The sequence below is a fragment of the Falco biarmicus genome, chromosome 5, assembly GCF_023638135.1.
Source record: "Falco biarmicus isolate bFalBia1 chromosome 5, bFalBia1.pri, whole genome shotgun sequence".
In the NCBI taxonomy this organism is placed as follows: Eukaryota; Metazoa; Chordata; class Aves; order Falconiformes; family Falconidae; genus Falco; species Falco biarmicus.
In genome coordinates, this window is record NC_079292.1 from 10,069,007 (window position 1) to 10,094,778 (window position 25,772).

Consider the following 25,772-nt stretch of genomic DNA (forward strand, 5'->3'; position numbering starts at 1 on the left):
CAGTCAGGACGCCTCATGTTCTCGCACGCTGTAGCCATGTCCTCACATCTGCTAACAGAGGCTGGTAACAGCAGCTCCATCTCCGCCTCGGAGGCTCGCGGAGGTGTACTTTCCGCAGTGTGCAGCCTGCCTTTCTCTGACAGGAAAGCTCTTCTTCACCCCACAAACCTATGTGACTCTGGTTTTGCTTTCGTTTCTTAGATCTAATAAATCTCGTGATTTACAGCTATGACACCCCATTATTATTTATGAGAAGCAAACTTAGCAGTGGAAGTGCATCACAAAGGACCTAAATCGAGGGCCGAGTTCCAGCTGAACAATGGCAACAGTGTAAGTAACAACTCAAGTGTCGCATCTATCCGGTGGGCAAAACCAGTTTCCTGTGCTACCTTACAGACACCCGAAAGCACATGGTGACTGCGCACACGTCAATGCTTTGAGGCGGTGTGCAGGAGGCGGTGTGCGGGAGGGCGAGCAGGTGGCGAGGGGCCCGGGCAGGGCTGTGGCGGGTCAGGCGCGGCCTGTGCGCGCCTCGCCCCGGGCACGGCGCGGGGCAGGCCCGGTGCGGGGCGCGGCGGGGCCAGCTGCACCCGCGGGGCGCTGTGAGGGCCCGTGGTGCCGGTGGGGGGGCCCTGCCGGGCCACGCGTGGGGCTGGCCGCGGCGCAGGGGCTGCGCAAGCCGCGCCGCCGCCCGCTGCCCCCTGCCCGGGCCGCCGCCGGCGGAGCGGGGGGTGGGGGGGAGGGGGCCCCGCAGCCTTCCAGGAACTGGGGGCGGTGAGGGGCCGTGCCGGCGCCCGCCGTGACGCCGCGGCCGGGGCCCTCCCGATTGGCGGGCAGCGGAGGGTGTAGCCGGAGGGCGCCTCGCGGTTGGCTGCCGTCCTGGGCGTGTCGTGTCTCCGGCTGCTCGTCGGCCGGAGGAGGGAGGCGGGCGGAGGGCCCAGCCTGCCCCGCCGCCCCGCTCGCCCTGAGGTAGGTGCCGCGCTGCCCGCCGCCCCGCTGCGCCGCCCGGCCTGGTGCCGTCCCCGCGGGCAGCCTTTGCCGGCCAGGCGGCCGCTCCGCCCCGGCCTGCCGCGGCCGGTGCCTCCCGCTCGCTGCGCTTCTCCCTCAGGCCCGCTGCCTGCGCCTCCCGGCCTCGCTTGCGGGGACTTTTCTTCCACGCGTCGCCCCTCCAGGCGGGGGGCTGGGGGGGGCTGAGGGGGCCGCGGCCGCCGGCTCTGGGGCGCGAAACGCGCAGGCAGCGCCGGGCGCTGTGGTTCGGCTGGGTCTCAGGCAGTACGCGGAGGCACAGGTGGGCAGTGTGAGCGTATCGGGCTCGCTTGGGACAGCAGCACGACCAGGCGGTGTGCCGCAGCCAGGTGCGTTGCTGTTACCCGGTTCTGCCTTTGCTGTGTTGCCCAGCGCAGTTTTAGCCTCGGTGAGACCGGGAGGTGTGGGGAAGAGCCCCCCAGCGCGGGTGACGGAGCCGCGGTGCGCTCGGCTCCCTCGGGCGGCCGACGTGCTGAGCGGGCCCGGGGGCTCGCTGGCTCCACGGGCTTGGCATTCTAAAGTTACTTTCACCTCTGCAACAGAGTTATCAGTATCTCTGTGGCTAAGCCTGAGCACACACAGGGAGGCAGGGGAATGAACTTCTGGCCTGTCAGAGGTCACGGGGAATGTTTGCTGACTGCCCTCCTTCCCCCCTTCCCATGCTGGAAGTGCAGGGCAGCCTGGTGCCTCCTGAAAGCAGCATTTTTTGTCGTGTAGGACTCCTCTGTGAGAGGGAAATTTGCTTCACTGCAGGCCTGGGTATGAGGTGCGGTGCATTGGTGTGAACTGCTGTCATCGTTACGTTTTAGCATGCAGTAATAGTGACAATGTGTGACAAGACTGCCTGTGTTTTTGAGAGATACTGAGGATCCTTTTAGCATGCTGAAGTGCAGTGTTGTAACTCCAACTTCTGTATGGTAACTTCTGCTGGTGGACAAATCTAGCGATGGTAGGAAGGTCACACTTGGAGCTAACACAGAGGACTGACTGTGTGCTTCTGTTTGTGCCTTCCTCTTTCTGTTACGGAAGCCTGGAGTTAACTAGGACCTCTTAAGGTTTTAGATGTATAGGGGTTTTACAAGACTAAGACATGAAGACAAACAGGATTTTCCAAATAAGTCAGATACAGGGATTCTTGTAATTATCAATTAAAATATCTTTGGAAACAAAGTTCATATCTTTGAAGCCTCTATCTGTCTTTGAGTTCCACATCTTTCAATCGCATAAATATCTGAAGTCCTTAGGCTCCTAGGTATTTGCTGCTGGACCTGTGCAGAGCCCTTGCCATTCACAGCAGAGCTGAGCAGTGGCGTATATGCTTCACTGGGAGTGAAGAGGAAAGAGGAAGTAAAGGGATCATCCTCTGCATTGGGGTTGTCCTAATGAAACTTTTCCAGTTTGGATAAAATTTTTAATAGGAAGAAAACCTGTCGCTCCTGGCCGCATATATGCTTGACTGCCAAGTGGTAGTTAAGAGTCTGGTCCTTATCTTCCATCTTCAGTGTGTGTAAGAATTAGCTATATAAAAATACTTAACATTAGTCTTATGTATTGGGCTTTCTCTTTTAATCAACTCCTTGCATTATAGCCTGTGTTCTGCTTACTTTCTGTGTGCTTGTTACTTCTTACTGTTTTTGATGCAAGCTTTGATAAGTGCTTGGTCTTTGCATGTTTATGTTGGCAAATGAATTTAATTGACGTCTTTAAGATTCCAGCAAATTTTTGTACATTGAACACATTAAAAGCCTTCCTTTACAGTAGTACCAACAAGTTGTTTCTGTAATGACATCCCACCAGACTGAGATGCAACAAAGTAAGCTGAAAGTAAATTCTTGTCTCTCAAAAGTAGGCTGTAACTAGAGTATAAAGTATCTGGTTTGTGTTTTACAGCAGATGTTAAAGGAGACCAGAAGTTTTGCACAAACAAGGTTTGAATCGTACATATACATGCATTATTTTACTACTTTGTCTTTGCTGTCATCAGGCTTTACCATGCTTCGAGCCTTTAGTCACACAGATGGTAGGTGTGTGTTTCATCATGCTTCTAAGCGTTGGCATCATCGTAAGTCTGTGCTGGCAATCAGGAGAGAAGATGTTAATGCGTGGGAAAGAAGAGCACCTCTAGCACCAAAGCATGTTAAGGAATTGACACAGATGGGGTACAAGGTCTTGGTGCAGCCATCAAACCGGAGAGCCATCCATGAAAAGGTAAGGTCCCATTTTGAGTTAGATAAGCAAAACCATAGTTCAGTTATTAACCATAGTACAGGAAAAATAATATTCAAAGTTTATACATGAGAAAACATATTATTAATGTTGTCATGAAATGAGGAGCCGTCGTGTCCTAGTGGAGAGAAGGAGGAGTAGTTTGTTTAGCCTTTTAATGTAATGTTGGCACACTGCTGGGTTTTTGGAGTTGTTTTAATTGATTTCTTGCCATTTCATCTGTGTCTGAAGAAGTTCTAGGTGCTCTTGAAGTAGGAACTTGGGAATTCATTTAACATTGGTGGGTTTGTCTTCTGTTTGTACGGAGGCAACACAAAAAAATAAGCATATTTAAAAAACCAGGAGAAAGAACAAATCTGGTGAATCCCATTCCTGCTTCAGTCCTGTTCCTCATGTAAAATGAGAAGAGAGGTTTTTTTTCTTTAATGCTGTGAGGTTCAGAACTAAGAGCTTTTACAGTTCTTATAGCAGGTGTAATACTCTGCTGTAAGGTATCTGAGCCAACATAAAATTGAAATGTAAGTAGGGGATTAGTGATCGCGTGTAGATATCACCTTTTAATGAAGGCACAGAGCTGGTTTTCACTGAAGTACATATCACACTAGGTACACAACTATGATATTGAAGCTGGAATTTTAATATGTTTTTGAGGTAAGGGAGAACAAAAATAAATTTCGATCTGGAAAAAGAATCTTTTAGAAGTTGCTCTTCAGCTTGGACTTAGTTTTACACAATTTTATGAAATCACATGTCATCAGTCTTCAGATTAGTTTGTCAGACTTCTCTAAACTTATTTCGAAGTATTTCAACACATTACAGAGGACTGTTTATTGCAATACTATAAGATACTTTAAATGTAGTAAAATGTCCCTTTTGTAGTCAGTGAAGGATTTTACTAACACGTGATTTGTTTTGGTCTTGTACAATAGGGTATGAGCATGGAAATTCAATTTGATATTTGACACTCCTTTTGATAAAGAGGTTTATGAATCTATCACATGCAGTGACTTGTGTCTGCTTTGTAGGATTATCTGTTTGTGCTCTGTTTTAGTTGCTTATGTGCTGAGATCTGAATATGAAAAAAACCACAGAAAAATTTACTTTGATTTTTCTGTTTCATAGGATTATGTCAAAGCAGGTGGCATTATTCAAGAAGATATTTCCGAGGCTTCTCTGATAGTAGGTGTGAAGAGACCTCCAGAGGACAAACTAATCCCTAAAAAGAACTATGCCTTCTTCTCTCACACTATTAAAGCCCAAGAGGCAAACATGCCCCTTTTGGATGAGATTCTGAGACAGGTAAATTAAGTCGTAGTGAAGGCAATTGGCTGTTAGCATGGGGTGGAAACTGCATTTAATGCTGAAGTGTGATCAGAAGCTTGCTGCTTGGTATGGTTACTTGCAGCATGCATATTTGTAGACAGCTAGTGAGGACTGTTTTCAGTATCCTTTTCTGGAGCTGACTATTTCTTGCTCAGCGGATCTCGTGTATGCAGTGCTACTCTGTTTATGTGTGTGAGGCAGGTGAGTTGCGAGCATGGTGTGTGCTTAAGAGAGTTTCATGCTGGATGAGCATGAAGGCTTGTTGGAAAATTATTAAGTTAGAGCATGTGTTCGTTGTTACAGAGGGAGGCAGCCAGTTCACTCAGAAATGAGCAGCCTCTTGGCAGAGGATGTGTGTGAATGGGTCTGCAGCAGCTGGAGTGGCATGTTGGGGAGCTTTGTGCCAAGAGTGCGCAGGTGGTGCAGAGACTCTTTAAAACAAGAATTCAGTGCAAATTTTCGGGTTTTATTTTTACACTTAAATCTTGTTACGAATTTCTCTTATACGCCCAGCAGCCTCTATCACAAAGGATGACAAAGGCATACGAAAAGGTAGTTCCTAGGGGAGCAACGTGCCACTGACTGCATTCACTGAAAATTTTAATACTCAGTTTGCTATGTATTTTCAGGAAATTCGACTGTTTGACTATGAAAAAATGGTTGATCATAAAGGAATGCGAGTTGTGGCCTTTGGAAAGTGGGCTGGTGTAGCAGGTATAGTGCACAAAGTAAAGGCAGGCTTGCAACGAGTAACTTTTTGTAATACTTCTGGTTGTCTACGTTTCCTGAAAGTTGAGGCTCCAAATGCATTTTTAACTGCATTTTTAACTCTTGCTTTTAAGTGCTTTTTTCCATTCTGTTTTGTGCTCCCTACTTTTGATGACACTACATGTCAAATAGTCCTGTGGATTCGTGGCAAATCTATTAATTTATGTTGTCTTGAAGTCCCATCTGTCTCTTCAACTAACCTGAGGTGGACTAAATATCAGGAGATCAACTGAATAGGCTTTTGAAAGAAATGGCTGCTGTCAGTCCTGCGAGTTTGAACATGTTTGTCACTCTGTTACTCATTTACACTGATTTTTGTGAGGCATGGTTCTCACACCTTTCTACTGAATTTCTGTTCTGTTTCTTCAGAAGACTCTTCTTATTATGTCCTTCTTTGGAATCTGGTGATGTGGATGCATCTCGTAAAAGGATATCTGAGTAATAAATAGTGCAGAAATGCATAATGTGGGCCAAGAGGAAGTTTAAGGTCGTGACCTTCTATTGAATTTCTCCTTCCCTGGTTTTATGTAGACTTTCTTTAGAAGTAAAGTATTAATATTAAAAGATGAGCAAAGTATCTAGGATGATTTTAGACTTCAGTCAGTCTCTGTGGTTTTTAGCTGTGCATATTCATAATTAATACTGATGGTCTGATTTTACTTTTTTTTTTTTTTATCAATAGGAATGATCAACATCCTACATGGATTAGGATTACGATTTTTAGCCCTGGGACATAACACTCCCTTCATGGTAAGAGTATATGTGTATGTATTTTCTTTAGCAAAATGACATTTGGGCATCTGCTAATTATCTGTATTTGAATATAGAAAACGTCTTGATGTCTGTGCCTTTGATTTCAGCACATTGGGATGGCACATAACTACAGGAATAGCAGCCAGGCTGTGCAGGCAGTACGGGATGCTGGATATGAAATTTCACTGGGATTGATGCCAAAGTCAGTTGGGCCCTTAACATTTGTATTTACAGGCACTGGTAATGTTTCTAAGGTAGGCGTTATGTCTTCAAGATAAAACGCTGTATTATTTTTGATAGAAATTCTTGGCGTTTGATATATATCAGGTTAAATTGGTTGATGGGTTCATTTTGTTTGGACTTCAGGTTTTCCTTTGCCACTAAGAGTTTTTAAGTACCCTAAACTAATGCCTTTAAGGTGAGATCATGCCTGACAAGGCTGACCATGCTAACTTCTTATCATGAAAGATGGCTTAAGTCTTACTGCTCCTCTTTCTTTTCCCACCAGCATGATTTTTGTCTCCCTCTCTCCCCTCTGTTGACTCTGGGCTCACAAAGTATGTTGAATCACCCCATTAAAGGATGGGGAAATAGTTTTATTTTCTAATACTCACTGAGTTTTTATATCTGTTTTTGTAGCACTGACTTGGTTTACACGTACTAGACTTGAGAGCTATTTCTATGACATAGGGGAAAGGCTTACTCCTGGTTTTGGCAACAAAGATGAGTTAACTAGGCTCCAGATAGAAAGTGAAATCACTGACTGTGTAAACATGTGCTTTTTGGACAAAAGGATGGCATGTCTGAAAGGCTTGTGTTCTATGATCACGGCTCATTGGGAAAGTCATCTTGAAGTTCTTTGCCTTTAGAACAGCCTGGTTGGTGAGAGGTGGCTTCAGGGTTCTTCCCTAAAGAGAAACTGCTCCTCAGAGTGGCAGCAAAACCATCTGTTGTGGCTGAGCTGAGGCCTTCCAGCTCTGCCTTTAGAAATATAAACTAGGCATTGGACTGGGGCTTAGGCATACTGCAGTAATGGGGAATTGTTTTGGCTAAGTGGGGGTATGTGTGAAACAGTTTGTACATCTCTGAGTAAGTTCTCTGCCAGGACTGTCAAAATGTGGCATTTTTGTATTTGTTTTCACACACCAAATGAGCAGTGTTACACTACCTTTGTATTCTCTGCTCATTCTGAATCCTACTTCATGGTTTGCAGGGTGCTCAAGAAATGTTCAATGCTCTCCCATGTGAGTTTGTGGAGCCACATGAGTTAAAGGAAGTTTCCAGATCTGGAGGTATGGTGTGACAATAAAGTTACTGAAAACGCTGGAACCCTTTTTGTCCAAGTATAACAGCTATATTTGATTTTTTTTTTTTTTTACCTCAGACCTCAGAAAAGTCTATGGGACAGTGTTAAGTCGTCACCATCATCTTGTAAGGAAACGTGATGGACTATATGATCCTGTAGATTATGATAAACATCCAGAACTGTACACTTCTCGCTTTAACACTGATGTGAGCATCTCTTCTGTTCTTATTTGAAAGGTTTTCTACAGTGTTGGTATTCACTACACCTTTGCATATTCATCAGTTAAGAGAGCATTCATTTACAACACTAGACCAGGTGCTTTCAGCTTCTTAAGTGCTTAGTTACATCAAGCATCTTAACTTTCTTTGCAGATTGCACCCTACACAACTTGTTTAATTAATGGCATATACTGGGAACAACATACTCCTCGCTTGTTAAGCCGACAGGATGCTCAGAAGCTTCTGGTGCCAGTTAGATCTGCTACTGGTTCAACAGAGGGTTGTCCTGAGTTGCCACACAAGTAAGAGACCTCAGTTCACTTGTAACCATTCTGCAGCACCATGATTAAGTTGTAGTGTTAGGCAGTTTCATCACAGTATCTACCAAAGGATTCTGTTTCTTACATTGTTCCTCTTGCATGTTGCACAATGCCCCATTGATTTTGCTTTTGTTCTTCTGCGCTTTGCACTGTTTTTTTTACAGTTTGGAGTTTTTGGAAACATCACAGTACAAATTATTGACAAGTGTCAGCTGTCTTTCTGCAAAGGTAGTTCTGCCATTGGTCCTTGTGTGGAATCCAATATAAACAGCATGGCATCTGGGAAACGTACCTACTGCACTCTTTTAAGTTTCTATGCCGGAATAAGAGTTTATTGGTTAAGTTCTTCCTACCCTGTCATTTGGCTTGTACAATTTCAATCACTGTTCCTTAATACCTCTGATTTCTGCAGCAGGTAGTGGAAAAGCTTCACAACCCTGTATAGCTTTAAGGATGGAAAATGGGGTGCATGTCTCCTTTCAGTGTGGGTGAGAGCTACCCGTTCTCTAATAGCCCTGTGTAGTAGTTCTCTGGGAGATTGGCCTGGGAATGGATTTGCGGAGGATATGGCAATGTTTTCTGGTGAGGAAGCAGGCCATTGTCTCTTATCTGCCAACTCTTGACACCTTTCACCATCACGTGGCAGCATCACATGACAAATAAAGAATTTAAGTGTTAACCTTGAGTGGAGCTAGAGGTTGTGAGTTAGGCTATGAATGCTCCACCTGCACCAGCTATCTGTGAACTGAAACGAGGCAGCCATTTCTTTAGGTTTCCCTTTATGACAGTAAAGTTATTCTAGTGCAGGACAGCCTAGTGACAGCTTGGGGGAATTGGTAGATGGATAATGAATGGGAGGTGTTGACAGGACATCGAGTACAGAGAAAAAATGGTGGATCTGTGGATTCTCCTGGTCTTAGAGAAGTTACACATGAAATATGGATCCTGTTGATGCAAATGGAAATCTTACGACTCCAGTAGGGCCAGATTGCCATTATGTTTCTGGATGTCATTGTTTGTGTTGTGTTGACTTCTGAATTGGTTAAGATGAGTGAAACTACAAGTCTCATAGATCTCATGTTTCTTTTATTTCCTGTTCACTTGTGATCTTCTATACCTATGTTTCTTAGTAATTTGGATAATGCTCTATTCCTTTGTCTCTTTTGCTTAATCACTTTAGACTTCTGGCAATATGTGACATTTCAGCAGACACTGGAGGATCTATAGAATTTATGACGGAGTGTACAACAATTGACAGTCCATTTTGTATGTATGATGCTGACCAGCATATTATTCATGACAGGTGGGAGAGCCTTTAGTTTTTATTGCTTTCCTCTCTAATTTCTACAGTGAAACATTATACTGAAAAAATGTGCTTTTAAAACACTTCTGAAAGGTGGTACACTTTCAGGTACCAGGAGTAGTTTAGAAGAGCTGTGATCTCTTTTTCAGTGTTGAAGGCTCTGGGATTCTGATGTGTTCCATCGACAATCTGCCAGCTCAGCTTCCTATAGAAGCAACAGAGTACTTTGGCGATATGCTTTTCCCCTATATTGAAGAGATGGTAAGGTCTTATGTGTCCAACAAGAAGGTAAAAGGCTCGGACTTTGGTCTGCTTGTTTGGTGCTTTTCTGGTCTCCTGTATACATTCAAAAGGAATCTGCTGTAGAACATAACTGACTTTGTACTTCTGAAAAAAAAAAAAAAGCTTTCTAAGCCTTGAGGCCATACAAACAAGAGCAACACGTGAATGAGACACTAGTGACCTGAATGTCTTGGGGATTTGTCAAGAACACTTTCTGTAGGCAGGAAACAGGCTCTGGCAGGTAGTTCGTGTTTCCTGGACCCTGCAGTAGATGTCTAAATCTGATTTTCTTGGGGCACTCGGCAGTTACGCACAATCAGACTGCTGTTTGCATTCCTGCATTTTCGTAAAAGTCAAATGCCACTGATCGGGGCCAGGAGAATTTCAGATCTACAAGATATTGGTATTGTTGCATGCATTTGAATGTTGCTTAAAATCTTGATGGTTTACTCTGAAAAAAATTACGGGAAATAAAATGACCTAATTTGAAATAACTTATTTCCGTAGCTGTTATCAGAAGGCTCAGAACCTCTTGAAAGCCAGAATTACTCATCTGTTGTTCGAGATGTAAGTTTTGCAATTTGGCACTCTGCTTGTCTTCCTCTGCTTTAAAATGTACATGTACAAAACCCCCTCAAAATTTGTTTCATTTATTTCTAGGCAGTGATTGCATCCAATGGCTCGCTGACAGCTAAGTACGAATATATCCAGAAACTGAGGGAGAGCAGGTAAATGTATAGCTTCTTAGAGTTTATTTGGTTCAGGATTTTAAAAAACTTGTCTGTATTCTATCTCCCCTTTTGCAGTTATGTACTGTTGTGTTTTGGTGGAATACTGCTATGTTGCACTGTGTCTAAATGTCTCCTAGCTTGATGACTTCCTTCTTCACGCACATTGCCTAAATAAGTAACGTGTTAGTAACTTATATTGAAGTTGAGAAAGTGGTCATTTTTCTCTTAAGTTATGAAGACTGTTTTACCAGAGGCAGAAAACAGCCATGTGCCAGTATTATTCTGTTACTCCTTGCCCTTCTAAAACGAATGTAACATACAGTCCTTTGAAAGGTATGGCTGAAAGGAAAAGGCTCTCTAGTATACCTTGAACCTAGTTTCCTCGGGTATGGCTCAAGTGCTGTGCTGTATAGCATTGTTCTGTGACTGGATGTATTCAGGAGCCTCTGTGAGACTCTCAGACTTTTCATTATGTTCCTGTAGCTACAGCTTTAGCTACCACTTCATCTGTACCCTGTCTCAGTAGTTATCCGCCAGTGGTAACATGAAAGAAGTTGAGTGGATTAAGCTGACAGAAGCATAAATAACCTGGATATCCCTTCTCTTCCCCTTGTTCCCTATTGTTAGCAAACACCTACTGTTCACCTATGAAAAGTATTGATTTGACAATATGTGGGTACCTCTGGTTGCATGTTCATGGTCCATGCCAGCTGCGCTGTACATCATATAAAAGTTGAAATCGGTCTGACCACAAGTACTGCATGCACTATGCACTAAAAGCATAGTGTGTTGACTTCTGCACGCTAAACTTCTCCAGTTTCCTTTGGGAGTTCTGGTTATGAATTTGTGCATGATGAACTATAGATGTGTTTTCCACCCAAAGTAACATGCTGTTTGCCTCTCCAAGATTTCAGCTCACAGTGATTTTTGTCATGTGCTGTTTGGTACACAACCTCAAGAGGCTGTCTCAGTAACAAATTTTTGTAATTCTTACACAGCACGATAATCTGGTTGGGTTTTTTTCTTTTTTCATGGTTTTGTGTGAACTACCCTGAGAAGCTGGAGACTTCATTCCCAAAGGGTTTTTTCTGGGTAGATTTTTGATATTTCTGCATACCTGTGTTGCATGTGATGTTCAGTTGTTCATTGGTGTTGCTTACTTAGCTGTCAGAACAGCAAGACCTGCTAACAATACCCTTTGCAGGCTTTGGAGATAGTGCAAATGAAAGCACTGCTTAAGTTGTGATGATTTAGCTAGAGATAGGCTCTTCTTTAGACTCTGTAGGAATTACATGGCTTGTGTTATTACTCTAACAAAGCATTATGCTGTGTCTAGTTTAGTTTCTGAGGGCTCTATTTAGACTAATTGCTTACCCTTTGGAAGTTTGTGAGCATTTCAGGCATAGGATAGCCAGACTGCATGAGCTGAACTGTCCTGAGCGCCATTAGAATGCAGGAGCAGTTTGATTTACTGAGGTTTTTTTCCATCTTTTCACCTTTACTTGCTTCAAACCTGCTACCAGTTTCTCATCCCCACTTCCATTAACAATGTGGGCCTCTAAGTATTACTGTTATTTGTTCATAAATGATTCAGTTATGTTAATCTAAACTTGTATGTAGAGAAGAGGCATAATCTGAAATGTTCTTTTCTGGGACTGTGTAGATTCTGTTCCCCCTCTTGTAGGGTTATTTGGTAGCTCATGTTTGTCCCTCTTCTAGAGCAGACATGCTGTGTTTGATCCAAGTGTGACCTCATTCTGGAGACTGGAAAAGTTTTTAATAAATATAAGTTTGATTGTAAAATCCACCTTTCTTTCATATAGGAAGTCTCTTCATCAACACTGTTGCTCCAAGCTCCTGCATACCACTACTGCTCCCTATAAGTAAAGGATGGAGAGGAGTTCTTTCTTTTCCCTTGGCCATAAGGGTGTAGCTGTGGAAGATGCTTTATTAGAATTGATAGTAGTAGTAGTAGTAGTAGTAGTAGGGTCCTTGGGTTTGTCATGTGAAAGGATATGATGGGCTTAGGAGGCTTTCTGTGAATAGATTAAATAATGATTTAACTTTTTTTAAAAAATCAAATCTGTAAAACTTGTACAAAGGTCAAAATGTGCAGTAATCTATAGCAATAATTTAGATATATTAGTGGTGATACATTGGAACGTCCTTCAGATTTAATGAACTGAAATTAATGACTTTAAAAAAAAATAATTAAGCCTGCAAGTAGAGGAAGGGAGGATGGAATATCTGGAATTGTGGAGAGTTATTTAAGCTTTACAAATACTTAGACACAGTTAGTAGGCTGGAACGTGCTTCAGGCAGATGATACAGATGTATATGGTACTGATTTAACTCTCTTCACTCAGAGTAGTCTTTCAAGGCTATTGTTTGAGGCCTTGTTTCGTACTTATGGTACTCAGGTACTTCATGCCATGCTTCAGGTCATACAGTACCACTCTTGTCATGCTGTTAGGTATTGCTCTGGCAGGCTGCAACACCATCCTTCATTATTATGGCTGGTTTTGAACTGAAAAAATGCAACCAAAAATTGACTTATGGATGCCATGTGGAGCCCCCAAAAGGTCTGAACCAAACATTATTTAGTAGACATATGGTTAGTCCTCTTCTAAGGACTATAGCTTTAAGTAAAGTGGACCTGGAGCTTGCAGCTAGAGGTCAGGATTCTTTCTTTGGCTTAATCCACACTGCAGTGTATGCCTGTAGATAGGCTTAGTAGATAAAGGGGAAATTGAGGAACTTGCTGATGCGTGATAAATCTGTATCTTTGAAGGTCCTGCCTATTTATTGAAATCTGTTTTCAGGTTATGGGATAAGAAAAAGCCAAACCTCGTTCTCCATTAATTAGGTTAAACAACAGGGCAATGACCAGCATCCTTTCCTTCAACAATAAAAAGTGCTTTAAGAAATTAGTTTTTATCTGCACAATGGTGATATTTTAGACAAAGAGTTTTACAATCCTGATTTTACAACTTAATGCAAATTTAAGCTAAAAGGAAAAATAATTGTAAACAACCAAAATGTGGTTTTCTACTATACTTTATGCATTTATGAAAGCAGATTTAAACAACTGCTGAACTACGTTTTTCTGGTTGGCAAAAAGAAATGCAAAATCTGATGTGAATACATTTTATATTGAAAGTCAACAGGAGAGCTGCTTAAATTTATTTCCGAGAGTAGTAGAGGCTGGGTTGAAATACTCAGTGATGGTTTTCAAATCTGAGTTCGTACCTGCAAACAGGATTTTTTAATTGGGCATTTACTTTTATTTGACTTTTATTGACTGTCATATTTGTATGATGGACTAACATGAACCTAGTATAGCTTACCTAAAATGCGCTTTCACCAGCATGGTGTTGCGTACTGTAACAGTACCTGTGATGCAAAGGGAGCGAGGCAGAACCTGGAATCCCTTTTTCACAGCCCAGCATGAGAGTCAGCTTGGTGGTCCTCAAGTGATCAGGTTACAGTAATTTGGCCATGGGGAGAAATGAGAGTGACAACTGAGGAAGAATTTATTTAACAGCCAGTAGCAACTGGAGAAGCAGTGGAGATGTTGATGGCTTTGATGATGTTTATATTGGAGGAAAGAAACTAGAAGTTAGGCAGCAGAAGTGAAGCATGATGGAAGCAGTACTAAACAGTCTTGGGTTAGATAGCCAGGAACTTGACTCTTGGTCTGAATAGAGTTCTTGGTTTGTTGTCTTAGTAAAACATACTTATTCTGTAAGCTTTAGCAGCTTACAGTTTCCTTCTTCTGTGTGGTTTTTAATTTTGCCTGTAACACCTCATAGGGAACACGCTCAGTCACTGAAGATGGGTAATAAGAAGAGGGTTTTATTGCTCGGATCCGGCTATGTTTCTGGCCCCGTACTTGAATATCTCACTAGAGATTCCAGTGTTGGCATCACAGTTGGTATGTAAGACTTTGCTTGTTTTTCATTGAAAAATTTTGTCTTATTTAGGTTCTGTCACACTAGCAGGTTTTTCTCATAAGTAATAAATGGATCTGGTTCTAAGAACCGATAAAGAAAATCTTTGTTATTGTGCACAGCAGAAAAGGATTCTGTATCTTTGTGATCATTTTGCGTTTGTGTAATTCATTTGAAAATGACATAGCCACATTAAAAGTTTACTGTTTGCATGTGTAACCTGTAGGGAAATTAGAAGTATTTGCTTTAGGCTTGGGATTGGTTTTATAGCTAGTCAGTCACTTTTGTTGGTGCTAGGCTGTGTTTTCAGCCTCACACAACAAGAAGATGAAATTGCTCTAATAGACATCTGTGTGAGTGAATGCTCTGCTGTTGTTATAACCAGTACTGTGGTGGTAAACCTTCAGACCCAAACCTACCCTACTTGTTTATTCCTAAGCCTCACACGCCTACTTGTTTATTCCTCTCTTCTGGTTTTATCTGTAGCATATTTCAGGCTGGGAATTGCAGAAACACTTTTCTGTACCCTCAGTGATGACTTTACCCTGATTCTCTGATTTCAGATTTAAAACTCAGGCTGTATTGCCTGAAAGATAACTTTGCTGGGAAGTGGTTTTCTTTAGAACTTGCTGTTGTATTTGTGTTGATCTTGGTTGTTATTGTTGTTGCTTTTATTTGTTTGTTCTCTTCATAATGCTTTCATATGTGGCTGCTTTTGCTACCCTTTGCAGTGATAACCATAGTATTTTTAATCCCTGGGAAAAAATTTACTAGGAAGAAGAGGGGAACTCTCAAGGAAGCTGCAACCTTATTGTTAGCACTGCCTGATGCAGTGAACAGGGAAGCATTACAGCAATGTGCAGTGTCCATCTTCTCATGGGTACAGAGGCTGTATCTGATTCTGCGATACAGTAGCAGTAAGGGAAACCAGGTGAACTGGAAGATTTGTTTTGCCAAGTGCTGAGCAAACATAGGTGCCTCTTATCTGGATAGCTTAAAACCACCTAGTTTCTACAGCACACCCAAAAAAAAAACCTCAGAAGGAAGGAGATACAAAGATGTTACTTTAATACTTGACAGTAGGCAGGTAGGTGAAGAAAGCATAAAATACATGTGGCGGTGCCATACTTATTTCCCTACTGTTAAGCTGCACCATTTTAAGTCCAAACAACAAAAATCTTAATTGGGAAACCTTCGTGTAATCAACTTTTTTTGGTTTGAATTTGTAGATGATTTTGCTTACCTCTTTTCTTGCAGCACAAGTTGATTAGTAGCGTATGGAGGATCATCCTCTGACAATGTTTATTTCCCATTGACTTTGGAAAGGCCATAAGGAAATAAGGCCCCAAGTCAGAGGCACAGATGCTTTTAATTCTCCGTAAGCCTGTGCCCACCTGCTGCCTTCACTGCTTATTCCTTTCACCCGGCTGTGTTTGCATTGCCATCCTTGTGCTGGCAGCATGGTGAGCTGGGACAAGAACCAACTGACTTTCAGTTAGGTGCAGCAAATACTTCTTGCCTTAACCTTGATCTCTCAGTTCTGCTTTCCTTATAATGGTAAGTGCTGACAGTCGGAAGGAGCAAGCAGAGGCAGGCAGAGACTGGATGGATTTCTCTCTTTTAGTGATAATTATGAGCATGTGCAGGATTGGTAGGACTAAGCCATAGGTAAATATTGAAACTAGTCAGATTGAATCTAGGCTTTTTAGTCATATTTGGCCTAAGCAAAAGCTTAATGTTTTTATCTTTGCTATGTTAAAAATGGCAAATGATGTGAATTATTTTTGTTTTAAGCTATTAAGTTGTTCTTTTAGGTATATATCTATTAGCATATATATTTATCTATATCTATATATAAAAGAAAATATATATAATCTATAAATAAGGATTCTGTTAAAATGTACTGGAACAGAGTTTTGAAAGATTCCTTTTTTAACCAGATTTACCTATAAATGTGTGGCTGTGTGGAATGAGGGATGGAGTAAGCTTTCCTGGACACATGCTTGTTTACTGAATCTGTTAAGTAGCTGTTTTGAGCCTGCATGTTCATCAAGACCATAAAACTAGTTAAGGTTTTGCTGTCTCACTTAAACCCAGCATAGCCTGAAGAAGAAAACCAAGTTTTCCTTTTTGGACTTTTTCCAATCCTGGACTTCCAGTTAGCTTCTTGCTTTTCAGTGAAGTAGTCTGTGCTTTTGCAGAAATGGCTACTACTGTCAAAAACTGATTGAATACTTCACCTCTGCATTTATTTGGCTAGGTAAGATAAATGACCATTTTTAAAACCAGGAGAGAATATGTACTGCATAGTGACCTGAAATACTTTAGATATTTTAGTGCCTCAAGATAAATCGTTGCACTACTTGAAAATGGTTGTTTTTCAGCAGGATGATGCTAAGCCAAAACTTTGAAACACATTGAGCATACAATTTTTCCATTGCAATCTTCTCTCAAGAGTTTGTGCAATTGAGTATTTCATGAAATAAGAAACACCAGGCATGCCTTTTCTGTATTTCTGTGTGAAAGGCAAAGCTAGAACAAAACCCCTTCCTGTTTCAATGCTATTTAATTATTCTGTTTGACTTGAGGTTGTAAACCTGCAAGGAAAGGCCCTTCTTGGGGTAGGCAATTATTATTTTTTCCCCCCTTACCGTTCTAGTTATGCAGTGCTTCTCCCACAAATTGATGAGCTCATGAATGCCAATAGTATTTAATACATCTAGGACCATGGTGTGAGTTTTCTGGCATTCTGGTTTTCTCCTACACATTGTTCTGCCAAGCAGGCCACTGGATGACTCATTTAAGTAAGGGCTGGTAGACCCAAGGGGTGATGTCCCCCCCAGATCAGAGCATGAAGATCAAGTCTATTGTGTGATTCTCTGATTGTCCACCAAATCAATAAGGAAAAGAAATTGCTGCTTGGTTTCTTAGTGCTGCATGTGGGATGTCAGTGAGTTCCTACTTGTCACCCTAACTTTGGTTCTCTTTCTCTCCTTTTTTTAAGTTTTTCATTTGTCTGATCCTTTTGACTCCCTACCCCTAAGAATTTTTCCAATAATACTCTTGTCTCCCCCCAAAAAATTAAAATACTGGTCTCTCTGAATGTGATAGTGGTATTTTGACTGGGCATAATAGAGCTGTTGTTAAATTTTTCTGCTGGTCATCTTTATTTTATTTTTCCTAGACATTGCATGGTAGGATTGTTGTTCTAGTTCAGGTGAGCTACCTTCTCCTATATCAATAGAAGTGTTTACTACGGCTCTTGTGGCTTTCTTCTGATCTTTCTCTAAAACTTCCCTTAAGCCTGAACGTACACATTCAGGCACCTGTGTGACTGTTATTTGCATTCTTCACCCTCAAACACTTTCTTTAACTGGTCTGCTTCTAGATCCAAGATAACAGTGCATTTTTAAGGATTCCAAAAGAATCTGCTTTTATCCCTCTATCAGTGGTTTGTTCACTTGTTCTTTGAAAACTTTAATGTCTTTTTCAGTATGTTTTGACACTTACCGAGGAGTGGCAGGTGTTCATTTAAGACAGAAAACACTGAACCTCCAGTATGTATGTGTTTTAAAATCTAGAATATACCTTGCCACAGGTGCTTTTTTAGGGGTCAGAGTTAAAGACATAGGAGTATGCTTTTGGGGTGTATCACAACCCTGGGTAGACTATAATAAAAGTGTTGGCTTTACGCAACTAGTTAACAACACTTGAGACACATTTCTGCAGGACATGCATTCATTCAGCAGACTTTTTTCCCTCTCTCTAAAAAAACCCACTTAGGTGTGAATGTGTGCTTCTTTCTGTTTAGTTTATCTGTTTTCCCACCGTGTGGATGCCCAGTTACCTGGCAAATGTAGACAGTGTTGCTGTAGAAAACCGTGATGGAAGGACACATGCACATGATGCAAGGGAGCCAGTGGGTTCTGGGGTGTCCTATTGCACAAGGACAGGTTTAACAGTCCTTTATGTCATGTTTCAGACCCACTTCATCATAGAGTGGAAAATAAGGGAGATGACTTCTAGTTTTGTGTAAATAATTTCTGTTGACCTAGTCTGCTGATAGCAAAACTGCAGTTAAAACTTTTAAGTACACCCACAAAGTTGCTAATTGGATCCATTAAAGTGTTTCTCTTTAGGAATGAGGAAGTGTGTGTAAAGCATAATTATACATGGGAGTGCTTTGGACTTACCTTTATCTTTAGGTAACAGTTGATGTGTTTTGCTTTTAAAACAGCATCCGTCATGAAGGAACAACTTGAACAATTGACAAAAAAATACAGCAACGTTACTTCAGTTCATATGGATGTCATTAAGGATGAGGAAAAGCTCTCCTCTTTGGTGAAGAAACATGAGCTTGTCATCAGGTCAGAATTCTGTGTAAAACATGATAGGCTCAACCCTAAGTCGTGCTGCTTCTTTCTCCTAGTTCACTGACTTAAATCAATACGGTAACTTTTTTTTTTTTTTGAATGCCCAAGAACTGGGATTATATTTGTGTATGTAAATGGTTGTAACTGGCCACTGATTTCTCACATAGCAGGGCACTGGGACTTTCAAAGGGGCTTTGCCTGCAGCACCTCTTTAGAAGTGTTCGCCAATCACATGGACAGCCTTCTTAGCCTGAGGGGTCAGTTGTGTCCACCAGTGTGTGTGTTCCTGGGATCAAATGTGCAGGTTTGCAAGAGGAGGCAAAATTCTGGCATCTTGGGCATTTCTCCTGAATATCCCATTAAGAAAAATCTTGTTCCTGGTATTGAAACAGGAGGAAATGACTTCATAGTCTTTGCCATTTTGTCCCTTTTGCTATGGATGTTGTGAGTATTGTTTCCTTTCCACATAGAGCATGCTTTTCACAAAGTACTTCAGTAAGACTGTTGTCATGCAAGCTTTCTCAAGGATGGTTTTACAGTTTTGCATCTTCTAAACTTCCAGCATGCCTGTTTAGAAGGTGGCCTTGAAAAGAGGTCAGTGGTTTGTTTTTTACAAAGAAAAGTGTGACAAAAGATGCTGTCTAAAGAATGACTCCCCTATTGTCCTGCACCCTTTAGAGTGCATACAATGCCCTTCGATAGGGTAGCATTTCAGTCATGTAGGTATGAAACTGCTCAGGGCAAGGCAGGTGTGACCGTTGCATTTCCTTGAGCTGTTTTGTAGACATAAAAAAATATTTCTTGTTTTCCAGTAACAACATAAGTAACTGGTTGGGTTTTGATGTTGCATAATTCTCCTTCATTTGTAGTTTGCTGCCTTATTCAGCACATCCTTTGGTTGCTAAGAAATGTATTGACAGCAAAGTGAACTTGGTAACAGCCAGCTACTTAACACCAGCTATGAAGGAACTCCAGGAGAGGTAGGTATAAGAGTAGTATCTCCCTGGTGTTGCTTTCTTCTTCAGTGCATTATCTGAATATTTTGCAGTCTGTTACACCTGCAATGCTTATTGTGAATTACTGTTTTCTGCATTCTTTCTCCTCCTCTTACTATGATGGAGGATCAAGTACCTTTCCCCAAAGTTGCATGTGGAGGCTGTGGCACAGTGGAGAAATGAGTGCATACCCCAACCTGGTCAGACTACTGCTCTGAACACTGGAACATGCTCTTTTGCATGCACCATCTTATTCCATGATAGTGTGCCTTCCCCACCCTCCTCAGACCTGTTAGGATGTTTAAGCTGGGCTCATACTCAAGCTGAGCAGCTGCGCTCTCCTGTTCTACCAGTGACAGCAAGCTTGTTTATCATCCTTTGCATCCTGACAAAAACTCATTCTTGGCTTATTGTATCTACAGTAATATCCTCCTTCATGCCGCCTTCTTTTGGACAGGCCCACTATATTAGTCTCAAATTGGTGACAATTCTAATGTTTCTGTTGTCCTACTTATTATATGAGTGGAAGTTGTTTTGAGCGTGGAGTTTCATCTAGACACTCCTCTCAGACATGCTACCAGAAACACTGAATTGAATTCAAGTGAATGAGATGAGAATTGTGCATGCTGTGCCTGTACCAGAGGTAAAACAGAGAAAGCTGGACAGGTAGAGAACCAGTGTTGCAGACAATGAGGGAGATTTAGAGGCCTCTCCCCCTTCTTGCTGTGGCGCCAAGAGGTCATATCACACTCTAAAAACCCAAAAAAACCCAAACAAACAAAAAGACACTTCTCATTTGTCAAAACACAAAGTGATTTTCAAAATAAAATAAATTACCTCAGTTTGGGGTGATAAGTGAGCTGCTCTGGGAGCGTAGGCAACTGTTAATAAAAGAAAACCCAAATGCTTGTGGCTTGGGAAAGGAGGCCTTTCAGTCCCTCTGCCCTGCAGGTGCTGTTTAGGGCAATTATGACGAGGTCTGTGCTGTCCTCTGCGTTACCACCTTCCTGCGTTATTGCACTGTCCAGGAGAATGTGGGATATGGAGTTGCTGGTAGGAATTTCTTTTTCCAGCAACCCCCTAGATGTTGCAGCAAAGTAAGAGAAACCAAGGCTAAAATGACTGTTAGCCAGTTGTCGCTTTTCAGGTTTTAACATCTGCTTTTGGTTTTTTTCCACAAGCTGCAGACAGAGCCCAGAATTTACTGTGTTGGGGAAAGTTCACTGAGCCTCAGTTGGACAGATTTCCTGAATAAAAGGACAGTAATAGTGAATATTCTGACAGCTCTGCATTTCTGTTACTTTTAGCGTAGAAGCTGCTGGTATTACAGTTATCAGCGAAATGGGTTTGGATCCTGGTCTTGACCATATGTTGGCAATGGAATGTATTGACAAGGCAAAAGAAGTTGGTGCTACGGTAAGGTTGGCAGGTAGTGCATAGTTCTGCCAAGATTTTATTAGCGAAGTTGTTCCTTTAACACCACCCAATTTTTGGGCACATCACTGATGTGTAATGGACTCTGGAGACTTCACTTTTCCTGATGCTTGGAATTTGGTGCCAACTAATCTGATTGGTGAGGCTGTCAACTAAGATGGCCTTGCCTCAGTGTGTGTTTTGATTTCCTCTCCTTTATGGACAGTGCCTGCAGTGACGGCTTGACGCTGTTTCTCAGTGAAATTCTTTTTATTTTCCCTGTCCACTGTAGATCTTCTGATTTGGCCCATTTTGGGGATAACGTCAACAGAAACGACTTTATGAACTAATGGGGATTCTTCAGGGTAGCTCTGTACTGTTTGCATCCTGGTCTGTCTTCTCTTCATTGTTTCTTTCCTGTGGATAAATCTGACAGGTTGTATCTTACACTTCTTTCTGCGGTGGCCTGCCAGCTCCAGAGCACTCTGACAATCCTCTGAGATACAAGTTCAGCTGGAGCCCACAAGGAGTGTTACTGAATACAGTTCAGTCTGCTACGTATTTAAAAAATGGAGAGGTGAAGTAATCCTAACATTTCCATTTAAAGCTAGACAAAGAAGGTGGGATTGGGCTAAGGAGGGAACTGGGATTTGTAAGGTACTGGGTTTACTTTCAAGCCAGTGAGACCCAGTTGCCGAAGCCAGCTGCATACATCACTTAATCATATGTTTGGTCTGTGACAGTGCCTGGCTGCTGCCAGCTTAATTCTGAATTACTATATGGAAACTGAAGGAGCACGTTCTAATGACAGTGGATTGAGGCTGGTGTTCGGGGTCCAGCTTCTATCCCTGTTGTGTGTTGCTTTTGTCACTTGATTGCCCTATCTTTGGCTCTGTGAAACAAAGATGAGAGTGCATCCTTCTGCATGCTTTTCTTGTCTAGTCATGGTTGTAAACCAAACAGCTTCATTCTGTACTTGCACAGAGTATAGCAGAACTCTTGATTTCTTTTTCTTTTGGTACGATCTGTAATACCAATAGCTCACTGAATGGGTTTTGTGACAGTGTACAGTGCTTTTTAATGTGTTTTATATAAGCTCTATTTTGCTGTTTGTGCAGGAGTCATTAGAGTAGACAACTTAGCAAAAGTCACTGCATCTGTTTTATGGAAAGATCATAACAGATTTGTGCAAAGCTCTTGCAAGCCATCATCACATTTCTGCTTTCAGTCCTATTTGTTTGATCACTCTAACTTGCTCAGAGTAGTTACTGAGCAGGGGCTCTTCAAATGTCAAGGAGACTGCCTTGTATAACCACGGTAAAGTTTAGCTAATTATCTAAACTTTTTAATCTGCAAAACTGAGAAGTCTTTTGAGATGTTTTATCATGACATTTTGGTGCTCTAATGTTCTTATTGCAGTAAGAAAGGAGGAATTCAGGGATTGTACACTGCATCGCTATTTTAAAAGCAACAACACATAGTTACAAGTTTCAGATGAAGGGTCTCTTGGAGGATGTGAAAACGTTTCTTATTTAATTCTGACCTGGTTCACCCACTGCTAGGAAAAATAAGGTCATGCATATGAATGATTCATTATGAGAGCACTATGTGAACTTGTCGGTAAATTGTGCAGTTTTTCCTCCTTGCCACAGTCTTTGACTGTTGTGCAGGATTCTTCCACAGTAGTGTCATGTCTTGCCTAACAAACACTTTCAACATTGCTGCAGACTTCATTGCTTTAGTCTTTATTATAGAGGGAAACCTTGCCCCTTTGTTCAGAAGTCATAAAATGAGTTTGTATTGATGCTGCATAGTAGATCTATGCATCAGCTGCTTGAAGGAAGCAGGGTTCAAGGCTTTGATTGGGAGTGGCAATAGAAATAGTCAACCTTATTTTGTTTTCCTTCAATGGTTCATTCTCTCTGTGCTTTGTTGCTGCAAGATACACATGGGCAGCAGTTTTATTGATACCACCTAATCTGTTTTAATCTTAAGAAAAGAAAAAACAACCCCATTCTTCTCTTTACATTTGCCTTTACCTCCTCCATAAAAAAAATCGACCAAAAAGCAGGGAGCCTATGGGCAGAATCTCCCTTCACACTGGTGTAGTTTGCGGAGATGCTCCAAAATTACAGTAATGTAAGTGAAATGGGAACCTGCCACCTTTATATAGGTGCAGCAGGAATTATCAATGTGTGTGAGAAGAATGTGGCTTGGTTTAGCCCTTTGATTAGTAATGGCTGACAAAGTGCCTGCTCCTCCATGCTTTTTAAATATATCAGAAAAGGGTATGTTAAATGGCTTGTGCAACTGTTTTATTTAGATTGAGTCTTTGTTTGTATCAGAAAAACTAAGTGTATTGTTCCTATTTTGAGCATACTTCATCTTTTCTGTTGTAAAATAAGTAACACTGCATTGAAGTAATATTGCTGTTCTTTCACAAAATTTAGATTATCAATATTCCAGCTGGAGGAGCGTTACTTGATTCTGTTACTCCGATGGATTTTTTCCCAGGATTAAACCTTGAAGGTTTTCCTAACAGAGATAGTACCAAATATGCTGAGCCATATGGTATTCAGACAGCTCATACTTTGTTGAGAGGCACCTTAAGATACAAAGTAAGTTGTTGTTGTTAATAGTTATTGTTTTCCTCAAGAGATTAATGTTGCCATTTCAAGAAAACTGTGTATTTAGAAGTCAGCTTTTTATAGCTCTGTATTTGCTACTTATGAGATCTCCACTATCCCAATTGAGTCATAACTGAAAGCACTACTCTTAATTTTTTTTTTTAATGTAGCTTTACTTGGTTTGTTTAAACAGGTGTTTGTTGCAAACTAGAAAAAGTGTTTTACTTGGTTTAGGGAACTGGTCAGTTGGCTTGCATAGTCTGTATCTGTTTCTTTTGTGCTCTTTTTGGTGTCAGAGCAATAGAAGATTAAAAAAAAATTACATCTGACCGATTTGTGTGATGTGTGTTGCCATTATATATGTTAAAGAATTGATCTATTCTTTTACAGTTGATAAAAATCTGAACTTAGAGTTTGTTGCTTATATTTCTATGAAAAACATAATGTAAAAATCTTACAGAAAAGTATGGTCTCCCATCAAACTGAGAAAGTTTTTCATTAAGTAACTGGAAATCTTGAATTTAAGTGGTTTTTAATGTTTTCATTAGCCAACTAAAATATGTTTTCCTTCTTACTGATAGACTCTTTTCCTTTCATTTATTAGGTGTACAAAGCAGAATTGAAACATAGTATTTTTCTGCCAGATTTCTTTTAAAAATTATTTTGTTGGTCAATAAACATTAAGAAGGAATAAACCTAAAACCATATTGAAGGTTTGAAAAAGCTTGTATGGACCTCATGATACATCTATTGAATTAAGGTTCATGTCAAGGTTTAAGTTATTGTTGTTTTGTACAGAGCTTGAGGAATGTGTATGCCCTTCTTAATTCTTCTGTTGCAGTAAGACAGGATTTTTTCTTTATTTCTGAGAGGGAGACTTGCTCAACAAAAGAAGATGGAAGGCCAATGTGGGGGAATAAAGGGTTACAAATTGCAGTAGTTCTCTTTTTGTCGGTCTAGATACGATCTCTTGTTCAGAAGCTAAATATATGTTGAAGGCATTTATCTCACCATGAAGTCTTAATATGACAGTATCTACTCTTCCATTTGGTGCCTGGTAAAATTTTCTTCTTTTGTATAAGTGTTAGCACAAGGAAAACCAAAAATGTCAGGGTGACATGAAGAGTTGTTATCAGCGTGTTGCAAGAATGATGTTTCTGTCGTTAGTGTTGTTTTCTTCACCCCCAAAGGCCCATCGCTTTGGGTTGGGGTGATTTTTGGTAGGGTTGTGTGGAAGAGCCATACCTGTGTGGTACCTACACGCCAGAGTGTAATGCTGAGCGGGGCAGAAGTTAATGTTGGCCTTTTGCACATACTGCTGTGGTGCAGTGCAGAAACAATCCATTCGGTGTGCAGGCTAACATCTCCTCGGAGTGCCTTCTGTACAGGCACTCATTTCTAAAGTAAGTTCAGGTCGCTAATGGAGTCAGTTTAAAAAGAGGTGTCATAGAAGGATCTCACTGCAAGGCCATCTGAGCTGATAACAGCGCTGGTGGAGGTGGCTTCTAATTATAATTTGCCTTCTTTCAGTGTCCTTTATTTCCACCATTCTGCTTTTTTACAGTGCTTATAGTCACTTGTGTGTTTTCAGGTATCCAGCAGCTGTGTGGGAGCGTTAAGGGGATACAAACAAAAATAAGCAGAAACCAGCTGAGACTTCTTCTATTGTGCAGCCTATTGCAGCCTTTGTTCCTTTGAACTGCTGTTCCACTGCTGTCCTGGTTGTGTCTCTGGTATTCCTGAAGGAAAGCTACAAACACACTGAATTCTTATCTTTAAAATCAGTTTATCTGATGTCCGTACAATCACACTGGTGTAAAACTGGGGTGAGCTGAGCTCAGTGTGGGGCCCTCTGTACTCACTAGTTTATTTATGGGCCAGCTGGCTGATATAACCCCATCTGTAATGACGTGCTGGAGTTGGAGCTAGTGCTGGCCAGCTTAGCCCTTTGATCTCATGAACCAATGCTACTTGCCAGGGAAGTATTGATGGCAGAATAAGTAATTAAAGAGCGTATTGAAAAAGTAGAGGGAGGGGTGGAGGGGGGCTGGGGAAGGTGCTGCTTTGTAGCAGTAACCCCACTGGTGTCATGTTACTGTGGCTGCGTTCCCATGAAAATGATGCTCAACACTACCATGGCTGTGTCTACCACCTATAT

General features: G+C 41.5%; 1 protein-coding gene across 4 annotated transcripts in view; it reads left to right on the forward strand.

Annotated features, from left to right (window-relative positions):
• Positions 1–306: 306 nt before the first annotated feature.
• Positions 307–25,772, forward strand: part of AASS (aminoadipate-semialdehyde synthase) — a 31,989-nt gene continuing 6,523 nt past the window's right edge. The window contains exons 1-19 of one of the 4 annotated variants that reach the window (XM_056339749.1): positions 307–330; positions 3,011–3,234; positions 4,375–4,551; positions 5,205–5,289; positions 6,026–6,093; positions 6,204–6,350; positions 7,310–7,388; positions 7,481–7,608; positions 7,774–7,922; positions 9,121–9,243; positions 9,393–9,504; positions 10,033–10,092; positions 10,186–10,253; positions 14,069–14,190; positions 18,444–18,573; positions 19,449–19,559; positions 20,882–20,990; positions 21,424–21,564; positions 23,438–23,605. In XM_056339749.1, the coding sequence (XP_056195724.1) occupies positions 3,019–3,234; positions 4,375–4,551; positions 5,205–5,289; positions 6,026–6,093; positions 6,204–6,350; positions 7,310–7,388; positions 7,481–7,608; positions 7,774–7,922; positions 9,121–9,243; positions 9,393–9,504; positions 10,033–10,092; positions 10,186–10,253; positions 14,069–14,190; positions 18,444–18,573; positions 19,449–19,559; positions 20,882–20,990; positions 21,424–21,564; positions 23,438–23,605 (2,193 nt within the window). In that variant the 5' untranslated portion in view covers positions 307–330; positions 3,011–3,018. Of the gene's footprint in view, positions 331–831; positions 970–1,013; positions 1,356–3,010; positions 3,235–4,374; positions 4,552–5,204; positions 5,290–6,025; positions 6,094–6,203; positions 6,351–7,309; positions 7,389–7,480; positions 7,609–7,773; positions 7,923–9,120; positions 9,244–9,392; positions 9,505–10,032; positions 10,093–10,185; positions 10,254–14,068; positions 14,191–18,443; positions 18,574–19,448; positions 19,560–20,881; positions 20,991–21,423; positions 21,565–23,437; positions 23,606–25,772 lie in introns of those variants that run through there. The other 3 variants (XM_056339748.1, XM_056339750.1, XM_056339751.1) reach the window with 3 other exon arrangements.